This window comes from Phyllostomus discolor, chromosome X (genome assembly GCF_004126475.2).
Source record: "Phyllostomus discolor isolate MPI-MPIP mPhyDis1 chromosome X, mPhyDis1.pri.v3, whole genome shotgun sequence".
Lineage (NCBI taxonomy): Eukaryota > Metazoa > Chordata > Mammalia > Chiroptera > Phyllostomidae > Phyllostomus > Phyllostomus discolor.
In genome coordinates, this window is record NC_050198.1 from 100,992,277 (window position 1) to 101,007,044 (window position 14,768).

The 14,768-nt window shown below is 38.3% G+C and overlaps 1 protein-coding gene across 7 annotated transcripts; it reads left to right on the forward strand.

The window, feature by feature from the left end:
- The first annotated feature begins 582 nt into the window (after positions 1–582).
- On the forward strand, positions 583–12,499 carry LPAR4 (lysophosphatidic acid receptor 4). 7 transcript variants are annotated; one of them, XM_036016463.1, is made up of 6 exons: positions 583–931; positions 1,879–2,026; positions 3,222–3,271; positions 4,232–4,333; positions 6,317–6,368; positions 10,981–12,499. In XM_036016463.1, exon 6 carries the CDS (start codon positions 11,060–11,062, stop codon positions 12,170–12,172), a length of 1,113 nt encoding a protein of 370 aa, XP_035872356.1. In that variant the 5' UTR covers positions 583–931; positions 1,879–2,026; positions 3,222–3,271; positions 4,232–4,333; positions 6,317–6,368; positions 10,981–11,059; the 3' UTR covers positions 12,173–12,499. The 7 variants fall into 7 exon arrangements, with proteins under 7 accessions (XP_035872356.1, XP_035872355.1, XP_028378822.1 ...); XM_036016462.1 differs by lacking the exon at positions 6,317–6,368; XM_028523021.2 differs by lacking the exons at positions 3,222–3,271; positions 6,317–6,368.
- The last annotated feature ends 2,269 nt before the right edge of the window (positions 12,500–14,768 follow it).

The following is a 14,768-nucleotide window of genomic DNA, read 5'->3' on the forward strand; positions in this document are numbered from 1 at the left end:
GTTCATGGAAGGTGGGTATTAGAGGTCCAGGATCCCCCCTCCCCCATCTCCATCTGAGGGCACTTCACTGGCTTCAGTGAATGTAGCATTGACTTGGGTTTTTTTGTGGTGGTGTGAGGTTAAATTCTACATAGTATGACAGGATGTGTTCAAAGTAGCATTCACTGTTGCCTTTCCTTGCATCCTAATTATTATGATCAGTTTTGTTGTAATTCTCTTATTTCTGGTAAGCATTTTAAACGTTAAAGTAAACAGGGTCTGCTCATAATTCACTCCTCCCTGCTTGGCGGTTTGTTTCCTCCTCCTCATTAGAAATGTAGGGGGGGTAGCAGTCCTGTAGCAAAGACAGGCACACAGGCTTTCTCTGTGGATTAATTGGTTAGGAAAGACACTTTTTATATTGTCAAGTGGCACTTAAGCTGCTAATTCTTGACTGTGAAAACTACTTTTCCTGGGCAATGCTCTTTAAGGAAAAACTTCAGTCCAGTGATTGGTGACTAAGGGAACGATGGAGCACAGGGGATTGGGCGGGGTCTCGGCTCCTAATAATGCCTCCTTATCCAATGAAAAGCATTTCCTTTTGAGACCCCCAGAAGTTCCCCCGGCCCTCAGCTTCAGCCGGGAGTTTGGGCCTTTTCTTGTGTCCGGTTTGTTAAAGGCATGCCGGCTGCAGCATTCAAGAGGGCCATTCCTTAACAAAGGGAAAGAGATAGATGTAAATAAGCTCACATTTTCAGAATGAGCGGTTTGCTGTAAGAAGCTGCGGCAGCCCAGAGTCTGCTACTTTGGGCTGGGCTAACCTTTCCCTGTTAAAAAAAAAAAAATAATGGATTAAAATACGCACTTTTAAAGTGCGAGTTGCCCTTTCACATGTTTATTAGCTAATTTTCTACAGGCATGAACACACTCATCTAGCACACTCTTTCTTGGGGTAAGTCTCTTTGAGAAAGATTTGATTTGGGCGTTTGTGGGTGGGGGGACGGCGTAACAAACTTCAGTGGAAACGCTTTGAGTGTTCCGGGAAAGAAGTTAGATTTCAACTCTGAAGTGCTGAACAGATCGTCGTGTTGAATGGTAAAAAACAAACAAACCAAAAACCCAAAAATTTCTATTGTTTTGGCAATAATATTGTTTCAGTGGAGAAGATACAGGATTTTCAGGCTCTTGATTTATGTAAACATAGTTGTCCTAGAGAGCCGACTTAAAATCACAGAGTGGAGCTTAGAAATTCTTTTGGCTTGCTTTATATTTCTTTGGTTTGCAACTGATTGTGAGCTAATGTGGCTCCTATTATGATGAGGTTTCTTCTAGTCAAAGTATATGGGGCTTGCCTTTGATGCTTAATTGATTTATGAAGAATGTGACATTCGCTATATTGAATAATTCATGAACTTGACTATAAAAAAAGAAACATAATTTAATGAAAGACTAATTCTGGCATAAATTGAATTTGCTATTATATGTGAAATGAATTGCTGTTTTTATACAAATGCAATAATGTGACATATTTAAAATTCTCTCCTTGTATATCCTGAATATTTTTAAGATTTTTAGCAACAAGATCTTGTTGAATTGATAAATATTGTATTTCAGTTACTTTGTTTCAGGAAATGTAGAAATGTAATTCATCATTATTCCAGCATGGACAAAACCAGACAATTCCAAATCTTCGAACATTTCAGAGTTTGTTTGGGGTTATTCACTTGGCTACCCTACCAAATTACCATCTTTCTGTTTCCTGGCCTAACATGAAGATAACAATAATAACCTAAGGTCCAGATTATTCAGTGCCTTTGAAACGTGTTTATTTTTTAGAACAAACTTCCAAACAGCGTATCCCATCAACATAGATTTTTAAATCCTTTTTCCTTGTCGCAGATGAAAAGTTTACACCCCTGCTAAAAAGGATGAGTTCAGCTGATAAACTTGATGGCGTCTTCACTCTAAAGCATCTCCTGCCAATCAGAGATGCGAATGAAAGCCCTATTGGAACAATCAGACCAGCCTTTCAGAATGTGTACTCTCTGTAAGTTAAAGAGAGGACTGGGAAGTTGCCTAACAACAACACTCAGGCCAAGCTTAGTTAGAGCCTCATTTATTCCATTCCCTTTGAGAGAAAATGCATGAGAACTGTGGCCCTTGCTGTGGTGTGGTCAGGGCCTAATTGTGTAGCTGCCATTTTCCTGTGTATGTGGTTATCATGTGTTGGTCTGCTCCTTGGTCTTCTTAACGGGGAAGGAAAAGAAAACCTATAATGTATTTGTGAGTGTTATGACTGAAAATGGGGAGCATAATAGGAGGTCACCTACCCCTGCAAATCCAGCCTCATTTTTAGTAGATAAGTAATTTTTATCAGAACAAGGCATAGGACAAGTCTACTGATTTTATAGAGTTCTGTTTTGAAGTAATTTGATAGCCTTATATAGCCTTATATGTTGAGGGAGAGGGGTGACTAGGTGACTGCAGAACAGGTAGCAAAGGTTGAGGATTAAACCTTGACAGAGCTGATAAGTCTACTGATATGAGCCTACAGACAGAGCATGAGAAAAATGAGGGCATTAGGGAAACTTTAGAATATAAATGGCTTCCTGATCTGTGAGTTAGCTTCTGGCACTAATTAATGTTGACTTCTGATAGTAAAAAAGACCTAAACTATACCTGATGACAGACTTATTGTGGTGATCACTTTGCAATAAATACAAATATCTACTCATTATGTGGTACACCTAAAGCTAATATAACGTTGTATGTCAATTATACCTCAATTAACATAAGTGAAATAAATCTATCCACAATTTCATTGACTCTAATAAAAAATAATTCCCCTTACCTCACACTTTGAGGGATTAATTTTCTTTTTTGCAATGACAAGTGGGAGCAGGTGAAAATAACTGAGTGAAGGGGTCAGCAAGGCCATGGCACCAGTTGAAGGCTGCTGTCAATTAAGGCAAAAGGTGGAAGGAGAAAATAAACTGAGGTCCACAAAGGAATTGTGAGTTGCTCTCACACAGCTAGTGATGGGGCTGGATGTGGCTGTATTGAATGAATAACAAATTTGAAAGCTTCCAGTTATTTGAAATTCCAAATCTGCTTGGATTCCAAATAAAAAAGAAGTTTTCTTTATAATCTGTATCAATTGGGAAAGCCATCAAAGAAAGAAATGTTCATGTTTCTGTCTTCCTTTAAGATAAACCAGTAAAATAATATTCATTTTATTCCAGGAATATTGCTCTCTGGAGGGGTGTGAAAACCAATTCTCCTCAATATTAAGGTGGTATCAAATATATTTTCAATTGTCTCATGATTTTATTATTTTTATTTTGGCTCTCTTAAATTCGAAAAAAAATACTTCAGGAGAGTTGTGGGATTATTTAGCATTCCACTTTGCTTAGGTCCCCCTTTGTTCAGGAGAGGTTGAGATGTGAACATTATGTAAGTTTGGCACTGGCAGATGACTGTACTTTATAGGCAGTAAACGAGTAGAGTTCAAATGCAGGTGTTACTTGTGAGAATTGCCAACTGTCTCTGGTTGGATACAAGTTTTGGTGCAGAGTTATGATTTGAGGATGCTGTAGGCCTGCTTTGTTGGGTAGGCCTAGTCCACCCTGGGAGAGGCAGCAGTGATTGTCAGTGTGATAACAACGCCCAGTCATTGAAGCCTCACTCATGTCACTGTAGGTCAGGGGAGAAATAAATTGAACTGGAGTGGGAGTTAAAGTTGGAGATAGGGCAGTGTGGGGTCTCCACCTGTTCCAGTTTTCTTTCCTGTCCCCTTATCAAGGCTCTGGCCCAACTGTAACAGTTGTTGCCAGGGGAAAAGAAAAGAAAGAGAGAACAAAGAACCAACATAACCTCAGGACAAACAAAGAAATCTCCTTTGTTCAGTTATTTTTAATGTAATGTATCGCCTGATGGCAGTGGAGAAAGCATTTTGATGGCTTTTGTCATTTGTTATCTTTAGATGATTATAAGTTATACAGACTCATAGACTTTATGCTTATTAATATAACTAAAAAAATCTAGCACAGTAGTGGCAGGTTTGGAAAAGAAAATGTTATCTGAAGCTCTGTAATAATGAAATCCAAAACATTTAGATACCATTTAAAAATGTGTTGACTGTCATTTACTTTGATTTATATCATATAATACTTTTTTACCCTATGATCTTGACATACATTTTATTGAAAAGTTCTTTCCATGTCACACTATTGTGACAAATTCTGTTTCACAGAATCCATTGGAAGAAATCCCTAACTACAGTACCTCCAGAAAGTTCATTGATTACCCAAGTCTGAGATAAAATTGGTGCCAGAATTTGGTTTAAACTAATGCGGTGAGTACCAATCTCCTGGTAATAGCTTCCTCCAAAATTCTTAAGTTTATTCTTCAACTTTTTTTTTGTAACCAGCACTTCTAGTTTATTACAGACTATCTAATCCCCAAATCAGGAATGGATGGAGCAGTTGTAATTGTGTATTCTCACCCAGGCAATTCCGGTGTAGACAAATATTGATTCCTTGGTTTAAGCCTCTGTGCCACTGGTATATCCCTGACAGGATGGGAGACATGGTCTTTATTCATATTATCAGGATCAGTATCCAGTCATGTCAGATGAATCAGTATGCAAATTGATAACTAATTTTCCTATCCAAAATCTGTAAAGCTGAATTCCTCGTTGGCATGTATGAGCCTCACAGAACTTGGAAATACAGGAACACCCAAACTTTTTCCCCAAAGATCTGAGGCTTCTGCTGAGATGATATATTGTCTCAAGACAGTTTCATAATATTAGGTTGAGCAATTCCTCTGCAGTTGTCTTACTCTATAACTAACTGCTAGGGGAAATTCTACTTTAGGAGGGTTGATGCAATCTTTGGCCCTCTCATGTTGAGGACTAAACCATATTATTTTCTAAAGATTAGACTCTGTCATCAGGTTAGTGGGAGGCTGGAGTACATTTTGGTGGGAAAAAAATCAGGTTAATCTGTGAGAACAGAATTTGCTCATATGAAAGCCTGTGTAGATGTCCTGCTTTTCTCAAACAAAGTGTGGAGGGGGGCAAAACAGCCATAGTCATCTCGGTGCAAAGCGAATTCAGTGTAGAGAAGCCATTTTTAGAAGAATATTTCTTGCATCAAAACTAAATAAGGCTGTCAGTCTGTTGTCTGAAGAGATTAATCAAAAAAACAAACAAACAAAACAAAACAACAACTCATGGACACAGATAACAGCATGGTGATGAGCAGAGGGAAAGGGGGTGACAGGAGATAGAAGAAGGTAAAGGGAGGACAAATGGTGACGGAGGGAGACTTGACCTGGGGTGGCGAACACACAGTACAACCTACACACGATGTATCATAGAATTATGCATTTGAAACCTATACAATTTTATGAACCAATGTCACTCTAAACATTTGACACACAGGGAAGCTTGTTTGAACTGAGACGGGATACAGATCAATTTGCCAGCACAGGTGAAATCTTTACCTATGGCTTCCTCCTTATGTAATATCACAAGGCTGGGTTGTATTTTGAAAATGATTGGGGAACATCAACCAGTGCATAGTTACATCAGCTGGGACCACACGGATGATGGTGACCTATCCCTGTGACTTGGCCTGGAAGATTTCAGTAAGGAGTCCTATCCGTTAGCAGCTGCTCCTCTGAGGAGCAACAGTGTGTGCATATCCCCCATTACACCAGCATGATGGTTTGAATCTGTATTTGTTGCAACATTTTTGTATTTTTTAGTTTGCTTCACTGCTAGATATTTATAGGCAAGGATACAATAGGTTTCAGCTTCCTCTGAAAACCATTGTGTCAATGTTCCTAAGCGGCCAACCAGAGCAGAAAGAGGAAATGCTCTGGGAATCAGCACTCTGGTCTGACCCAGGCTCATGAAAAAGGGAGCAAAGCATGAGAATTTGAGTATACTTTGCCTTCAAGCCTTGTTTTTTGTTTTTGTTTTTGTTTTTGATCTGTGGACTATCTTCTGTAGGGAACAAGCAAGCCAGCCTTTTTAGGCCACTGGGAATGTGACAGAATTTAGAGCTTTGTTTTCTTTTTCTTTAAAGATTTTATTTATGTGTTTTCAGAGAGAGGAGAAGGGCGGGAGAAGGAGAGGGAGAGAAACATCGATGTGTGTAAGAAACATCAAACGGTTGCCTGACCAGGAATTGAACCAGCAACCTTTCGGTTCATGGGCCAGAGCTCAATCCACTGAGCCACACCAGCCAGGGCTAGAATTTGTTATCAATGTATCATGTGAAAGGTTAGCATTAGTAAAGCGAAATGATTTAAGTATTCATTTTTATAGGACCAAAAGTTTAACACCGCTTCCTCCAAGAGTCCCAAAGACCCCAAACAAGGTATGTTTCATTAACATTAGAGATATTTTTAAAAAGAACAAAATTGTGAGCATTAGCATGAACTGTCCGAATTGGCTCCATATGTGTAGGTCAGAGTTAAAAATTCATTGGGGGTCAGATTTCTCTTTGGTCAGCCTTGAGGTGACCTGCTTCCTGTCCATTGTCAATGAAAATACACCCACCCAGCACTCCGACCCCTCTAGGTGATTAATTGTTGGAATAATTGGCCGCAAAGGTCTTCACAAGACAATAGTGTAGTGCTACTTGCAGTGGAAGATGTAATTAATTGCGTCAGCCTATTTTTTCTTCTTGATCTCATCTGAAGCTCAAGAGTTGGCCCTTTGCCTCCATTCAGTGCACAATATGTTAGCCATTTAGGAAAATCTAAAAACCCAACAGTGGTTAAAAAACACTGTTGGTTTTTTTTCCTTCTTTTCAGAAAAGCGAGGAAGCCAGTCAGAAAAAGAGAACTTGTTTCTTGAAGAATGTTGTTGGTTCTCCTTCAGAATCAGCTTAAGAGCCAAATACCTCTCTGATTTTTTTAAGCATTGCTCAGTGGGAAATATTCCTTTGGAGCACCCTCTTGGATTGTCTCGTTATGTGAAAATTGTGTTGTTAAGGCTGAAACTCAAGAGGGGCTCTCTGAGATGTAAAGTGTGTGTGGTGTGAGGAGAAGCATGTGTTGCCAATGTGAAGTTCAGCACACCAAGAAAGACGGTAGTAGGTGTCTAGTTGTGGAGTGAGAAGGAAACACGCTTCTGTGATGTTTCTTTGTGGTTAGGTAGAACTGAATACTGGCAAGCTCATAAAGCTCTTCATAAGTCCTGTTGAATCTTCCTAACCTCAGCCGTGAGGCTTAGAGGTATGTTTATACAGGGAAGAGAAACTGTATAGCCAAGTTACAGAGTGAACCAGTTTCTGAGTCGGAAATAGAACTCCTTGCTTCCAATGCTGTGTTAAGGCCCAGGACCACACCCTCCCTGCTAGACAGCAAAGGTGCTGTGTGTTCAAACAAGGGAAAGCTATGAATAGGGCCTTAGTGGCAGTTTCCCATGCCCTCTCTTCAGGATTGACACTGTAATGCTTTCTTGTCTGTGGTCCTTTCTCTCCCACAATATTTGGTTACTCAAGGCAGCAAAGCAGAAGTATCAGACATTTGCAGACTGCCTGTTGTGGGCATAGCGCATACATTCTGGGAGACATAAAACTGAGTGGAAAAGTGAGGAGACAGAGCTCACCTATTTCAAACACATCATCTCGGGCAGCACAAAATAATATGTAGTCAGTGAGCTAGAAGCATGCTGTGTAAATGGGTCACCAGTGGGCAGAATGGAGGGACTTTGGGAAGGGGTGAAAAGGCTTCTATTATGAAAGCATTTTCCAAATAAATAAACTTATTGGCAGTACTTATTATAGAAGGCAGGTGCAAGAACATCTTAGTGAAAAAAGCTTGATTTTAATGTTGGATTTTGCAGTCCTATGATTTTTTAAGATTGTGTAACTATATTAGAGGGATTTTTGACTATCTTGATTTCATTCTTTTTGAAAAAGAACTTATTTATTTATTTTTAGAGAAGGGGCGAAGGGAGAAAGAAAGAGTGGAAGAGAAATGACGTGCGAGAGAAACGTCAATGTGTGGTTGCCTCTTGTGCGTCCCCTACTGGGGACCTGGCCCACAACCCAGGCATGTGCCCTGACTGGGAATCGAACTGGTGACCTTTTCAGTTCACTAGACGATGCCCAACCCACTGACCTATACCAGTCAAGTCTTGATTTCTTCCAACAATTAAAAAAAGATCTCTAGAGTAGGGTAGTGAGTAGGGGTGTTAAAATAGTATATAAGTGGTTTAAGCCGTTGACAAGTTTGCCATTTCCTTTTTGTTTCTGCCATCTCATTGGTGAAACCATGTGCAGAAACGTGTGTCTACAGCTCCCAAAGTAGTGTATGAAATCCATTGACTGCATTTTCCCAGTCTCTTCCTGTGTTTTCCTGATCAGCTTCAGTGGCCTTAGGCATAGGAATTGCATACTGTTTTCTTCCTGAGAAAGCTGAAATGAGTGAGCTAAAGCAAGATAGAGAAGATGGGATTGGAGTCCTTGAAGCAGAAACAGCCCTGAATACAAACAGATGGCAGCAGCACTGACCTCTATCCAGCAACATCTTTTTTTCCCACCCTTTCTTCTCTTTCTCTCAATTCTCCAGTTTTTCTTTCTGTGCTACTTCCTTTCCCCTCTCCTCTCTGCTCGCCCCACCTATTTTTCCTACTTCTTCATCTGGCTTTTTCCTCCCATCCTGGACCTTGCTTGTTTTAGCTCCTGCTTCTGTATATCAAGGTTGCTTCTGGCAAATTTGTGTTGGGCTCCTGAGTTAAAATGGTCAAGAAGCAACATGACCTTAGTGCTGTGTTAGGCTCAGGGGAAGCACTCCATAGAGATTTGTTTAATGGGAAATCAGGAATAGCAAGTTCCCAATTTGAACTTGAAAACTTCAGCTATGAAAAATGACAATGCTGCTTTGCACCCTGTATTATCCGAGGTCATCTCTCCCTGTAGGCACTGCAGTGAGTGAATTATTTTTCTCAAGTCATTTTTTCTTCTCAAGCCAAACCCTGAAACGACTTGAGGCCTCTATACATCTGGCAGGTTCTCCCATCCACTCCCTTCTTTTTTATATAGAAATGATCTTTGGCCTGTTCCCTGGGAGCTGGAAGGAAAGAGTGACATAAAGAAGAATTGTTTAAAAAAATGCCTTTCCATTTTAAAATATAATCATGTAAAAACCCATTACTGGGTATATCAGAGAACAAAGACCACTTTTATCCCATATCCTCCTCATTCAAAAGAATTTGTTTAGCAGCTGCTTGTCCATAGGGACATACAGAACATTCAAAAGACAGTCCTTGTCCATTGGCAGCTGTTGATCTAGGAGAAGGTTAGTAAGATTTCTATATGCAGCTTTGAACGATGTTGGCTTGGACACTCAACAGCGATGATTAAGTCAATGACTGCTACATGTACAAGTGGTGGCAGGCAGAGGGCACATAACTGGCCAGTTCAGAATACATCTCTCTTGTATTCACCAGAAAAGGCTTTATTGACTGGGGCCATCTTAGGAGCTGAGGGCATGAAAGTAACTGATGGAATGGGTAGTGGGAGAGGGAGAAGGCAGATATCCAGGCTTAGGGTTTAGCACGAGAGAAGCTTGGAAAGGGGGACCACAATCTGCAAGAGGGAAATGCTGAGACTGTTATTTGAATTCTCTCTCCAGAAAGGCAGTGTGATACAGTGAAAAAACTTTTACCTGGAACTTTTCATGAACTGGGGGATCCCTATTCTCTGAAATCATGTTTTAGAAGAAAAAGGTGAATCAACAATTTACTGTCTTTGGCCGTGTTTAATGTGCACTTCCTTGCCCAAATTTTTGAGGACAAATAAGGATGCACATTATACACGGGTACTACTAATTCTGTATTTATTTAAATGTTTTTCAATTCTTTTATTTATGCTTATCCATTAAAAATGTAACTCTAGAAAGCAGTGACAATGCCCATATGCAAAATAATACCCTGGAATCCGATACTCAGTTTTGTTTCTAAATATAAATAAATATAAAATTGAATTAAAAAATTAAAATGAAAGATTTTTTTCCTGAAAGTTTGGCCCCCAAAATATGGTGCACAGTATACACGGGAGCGCACTACAATGGCAAAATATGGTACTTCAGGAGTTTAGTCTCCACTTTAAAATTTTTTAAAACATTTTATTTATTTATTTTTAGGCAGGGGAAGGGAGGGAGAGAACATCCATGTGTGGTTGCCTCTGGCACACCCCCTATTGGGGACCTGGCCCGCAGCCCAGGCATGTGTCCTGACTAGGAATCGAACCAGCGACTGTTTGGTTTGTAGGCTGGCTCAAGCCACAGCACTGAGCCTCACCAGCCAGGGCAGTTTCCACTTTTTAAAGAGCATGTTTCAGAGGTCACATATCCATTTGTAGTCTTATGCAATAAAAGTAATACTGAGGCAATGAAGTTTAACAATATTGGAGAGCAGACAATACAGTGTAGAGTAGTTTAACAATTACTTGGTTAGGAATAAAAGCAACCTGAATTCTGGTTCTGACTATGTCATTTGTACATTCCAATTTTGACATTATTATAATTGTAAATTACATAAGCCTCAGGTTCTGCTTCTGTGATATGGTAATGATTCCTGTCTTGCCTACCTTATGGTGGTTTTGTGGGAATCAAATAAAGATTGTTTTGCAAGTTAAAAAGTACCATATAAATTTCAAAGTGTTAGTGTTGTTTTAACTATCAGAGTCTGTCCTCCCACACCCCTGGCCTTGAGCTCTAGCCTTGAGATGTAACCACAACACCTCATTCCTATTTATCACAATGCCATAGTACTGCAGTGACTGTAATGAGTGCGATCTCTTCCACTCCTGCAACATACTCTTATAGTACTTTATAGTGTATGGTAGGTACTCAAAAGGTACTTGTCAAAGCAAATTAATTGTTATTTCCAATCTGGATAAGCAGAGTATCTGTTACTCCTCAGAAAACATGGATGGAAGGCAGACATGACGAATCATTCCATCTTGTCTCCCATAGGAGGAAAACATTTCCTACTAGTCCCTAGTCTGAGAGTGGTGAACCCTGCAGCCAGCAGGCCTCCTGAAAAAAAAAACCCATGGGTGACAGAAGATTCATTGACTTCCAATTCCAAGATTTAAATTCAAGCCTCAGACCCAGGTTGGGCAATGCTACTGCCAATAATACTTGCATTGTTGATGATTCCTTCAAGTACAATCTGAATGGTGCTGTCTACAGTGTTGTATTCATCCTGGGTCTGATAACCAACAGTGCTTCTCTGTTTGTCTTCTGCTTCCGCATGAAAATGAGAAGTGAGACAGCTATTTTCATCACCAATCTGGCCCTCTCCGATTTGCTCTTTGTCTGCACTCTACCTTTCAAAATATTTTACAATTTCAACCGCCACTGGCCTTTTGGTGACACTCTCTGCAAGATCTCTGGGACTGCATTTCTTACCAACATCTATGGGAGCATGCTCTTCCTCACCTGTATTAGTGTGGATCGTTTCCTGGCCATTGTCTATCCCTTCCGATCTCGTACCATTAGGACCAGGAGGAATTCTGCCATTGTGTGTGCTGGAGTCTGGATCCTAGTCCTCAGTGGTGGTATTTCCGCTTCTTTGTTCTCAACCACTAATGTCAACAATGCAACCACCACCTGCTTTGAGGGCTTCTCCAAACGTGTCTGGAAGACTTACCTGTCCAAGATCACCATATTTATTGAAGTCGTTGGGTTCATCATTCCTCTGATATTGAATGTCTCTTGCTCTTCTGTGGTGCTAAGAACCCTGCGCAAGCCTGCTACGCTGTCTCAAATTGGGACCAATAAGAAAAAAGTGCTGAAGATGATCACAGTGCATATGGCAGTCTTTGTGGTCTGTTTTGTCCCCTATAACTCCGTTCTCTTCCTATATGCCCTGGTGCGCTCCCAAGCCATTACCAATTGCTTTTTGGAAAGATTTGCTAAGATTATGTACCCAATCACCTTGTGCCTTGCAACTCTTAACTGTTGCTTTGACCCTTTCATCTATTACTTTACCCTTGAGTCCTTTCAGAAGTCCTTCTACATTAATACGCATATCAGGATGGAGTCCCTGTTTAAGACTGAAACACCTCTGACCACAAAACCTTCCCTTCCAGCTATTCAAGAGGAGGTTAGTGATCAAACAACACATAACGGTGGTGAGTTGATGTTGGAATCCACCTTCTAGGTACGAGAACTGTCTTTAGGTCCAAATATGTTTTCTCCTATGATTATTTTCCTATGCTATGAATAAGAGGAAAGATTTGAAGCTAATGATACTGAGAATAGATTAATGTAATGAAATACAGTCAGATACATTTATTTGAACATTTACTGTACATATGCTGTTTTGTTCAATAATTATAGGTCAAGACTAATTACAACAACCAAAAGTAGTTGTCAGACTCTTCCTCTGGTTTGAAATTTCATTGTATCGCATTATGTAAGTGGCCAGTGGCCTTGACTTCGGTGATATGGAGATTGCTTTCTAACTTTTAAAAAGATATTTCCATTCTGAAAATATTTGGTAATTAGGTTGGGCCTATAAATATAGAACAAATTCAGGGAGTATTTTAAAAAAAACATTTTGTATTACTACTGATATATTTTTGTTTGAATTGTTTGAATTTTCATCAAGTTTATTTTAGCACAAGAACATATTTTAGCCTAAAATAATTAATAAGAAATGTATCAAGTTTAAAAGAGCTGGAAAATTTATTGTATATATTTTAAAAGCAGAAACCTAAATTGTGTTTGCATGAATATGGATGGGAAGAAACAGAAAATTAACTGGACTTACACATTTGCAGTAACCAGCTGTGTCAGTTTTTAAAAATGTTCTTCCTTTTTTTACACTACATTAAGAACTTCATATGAAACATTGAATCCAGGAAGCTGCTAAATAAGTGCCTCAGGCAGGTGCACAACAAATCTCATAAAACAACAAATGTCCGTAAACAACCTAAGCAACACCAGCCTTTTTTCTTCACATTTCCAATATTTTGTTTGAGGGACTGGTTTCTATAAAATAGTCTCCATGTGAAATTTTGGAGCACAATGCAGCCAGAAAGCTGCTTCATTTGTGTCTCAGTTAGGAGCAAATTGAACCAAGAAATTAACAACAAAGTCATAAAAAACAATAAAACCAAAAAAAAAAAGTGCTTTCTTAAAATTTGCATTAATCATTTGGGGAGGTAGAGATTTGTAACTTTAAATTGCTTATTTTTTCATATTAAATTTTTTGTAACTTTAAATTGCTTATTTTTTCATATTAAACTTTGGAACACAGTATAGCTAGAGCTGCTGAATTTGTGCCCAGGTTGGGAGCTTATTGAAAAATTACATAAACCAAACCAAACCAATACAAACCATAAACAAGCAAACAGAAAACCCAGAAAAACTACAAAAACAATAAGAACAGCAAAAATATTCCTAGCACTTGCACTAATGTTTTATTTGTTTTCTGAGGATCTTTAAATTTAAAAATGTGTATGAAATTTTGGAGTACAGTATAGGTAGAATTCTGCTGAATTTGTGCCCAGGTGAGGTGTGAATTGGAAAACAATTCAAAGCAAAACAACCCCCAACAAAAATGAAAAAAAAAGAATGAATAATTTAGTATGAAAGTATGAATAATTTAGAACTTGTATTTTTTGAGCATTTGTAAAACTTGAAAAATGGTATGGCATTAATATGATGCTTTGACCATAAATGCAGCTATGTACCCAGTTCAGGGGCAATTAAAATCAATATTTTTAAAAAAGAAGAGAAAACCTATTTTGTAACTCACTTGAACAACAAAAGCAACATTTTTAAAAAAAAAACTCTACCATTTATTGGATGAAGTAAATTTAAAAATAGTGAGACTTGCAAGAAATCTTCTGAGTACAATAAAGCTTTAAAGATGATGTATTGTGCTTATATCTGAAGTGATGGAAAAAATACGCTCACATATACACTACAGAAAAAAATGAAAACACCACAAAACAAAAATATTCTTCAAATGGGCATTAATCAATTTTAAGAATATCTGGATGATATAGCAATTTAAAAATGCTAAGATTTCTCGAGTAAAACTTCCAGGAACAATGCATATTATAAGTTGCTGAACTTGTACCAGAAAGTGAATAAAATATTAAAAACCATAAAACAAGAAAAAAGTATAAATTTTAAAGCAATGAGCAAAATTTTAAACCTCTCCTTATCCTTTTTTCCGATAGTACATAGACTTGAAAACACTAAACTTTTAAGTTAAAATTCATAAGAATTATGTAACTCTAAAAACTGCTAAAGATGTTCCTGGGTTAGAAACTAATTGAAAAAAAACTGCTAAAATAGCACAATAATAAAAATGAATTCTTCAAAATCACATTACTTTTTTCCTCGTTACCTAAAGTCCTAAAAATAATCATGCATTGTCTTATGAAAACACATTCTAGGTAGAATATGTAAGACATTAGGCTCAGTTAGATTCAATTAGGTTAAGTTAGGTTAAGTTCAGTTGTCAGGTTATGTTTTAAGATCAAATTAGTAAAGTATGAATAATGTTTTTGTTTCTTTTGGTATTTTTTCTTTTTCATTTCTTGTAAGTATAAACTGTGTGAACTCTTGTTTGTGTCCTTGGTTGGTTCTCAAAATTATGACATTTTAGGGTGATGGCAGCAAAACATTTAATGGGATATGTTAACCAAGTTGACACAAACTAGATCAATAAACCAGTTTCCTTTTGTATAATTTCCATATTTAGTTTGGGTTAATTTTTCATATTTCAATTTATTTTATTA

Bases quoted from the DNA above. Each gene is read 5' to 3' on its own strand.
- LPAR4 (XM_036016463.1), top strand. From the start codon at position 11,060: ATGGGTGACAGAAGATTCATTGACTTCCAATTCCAAGATTTAAATTCA.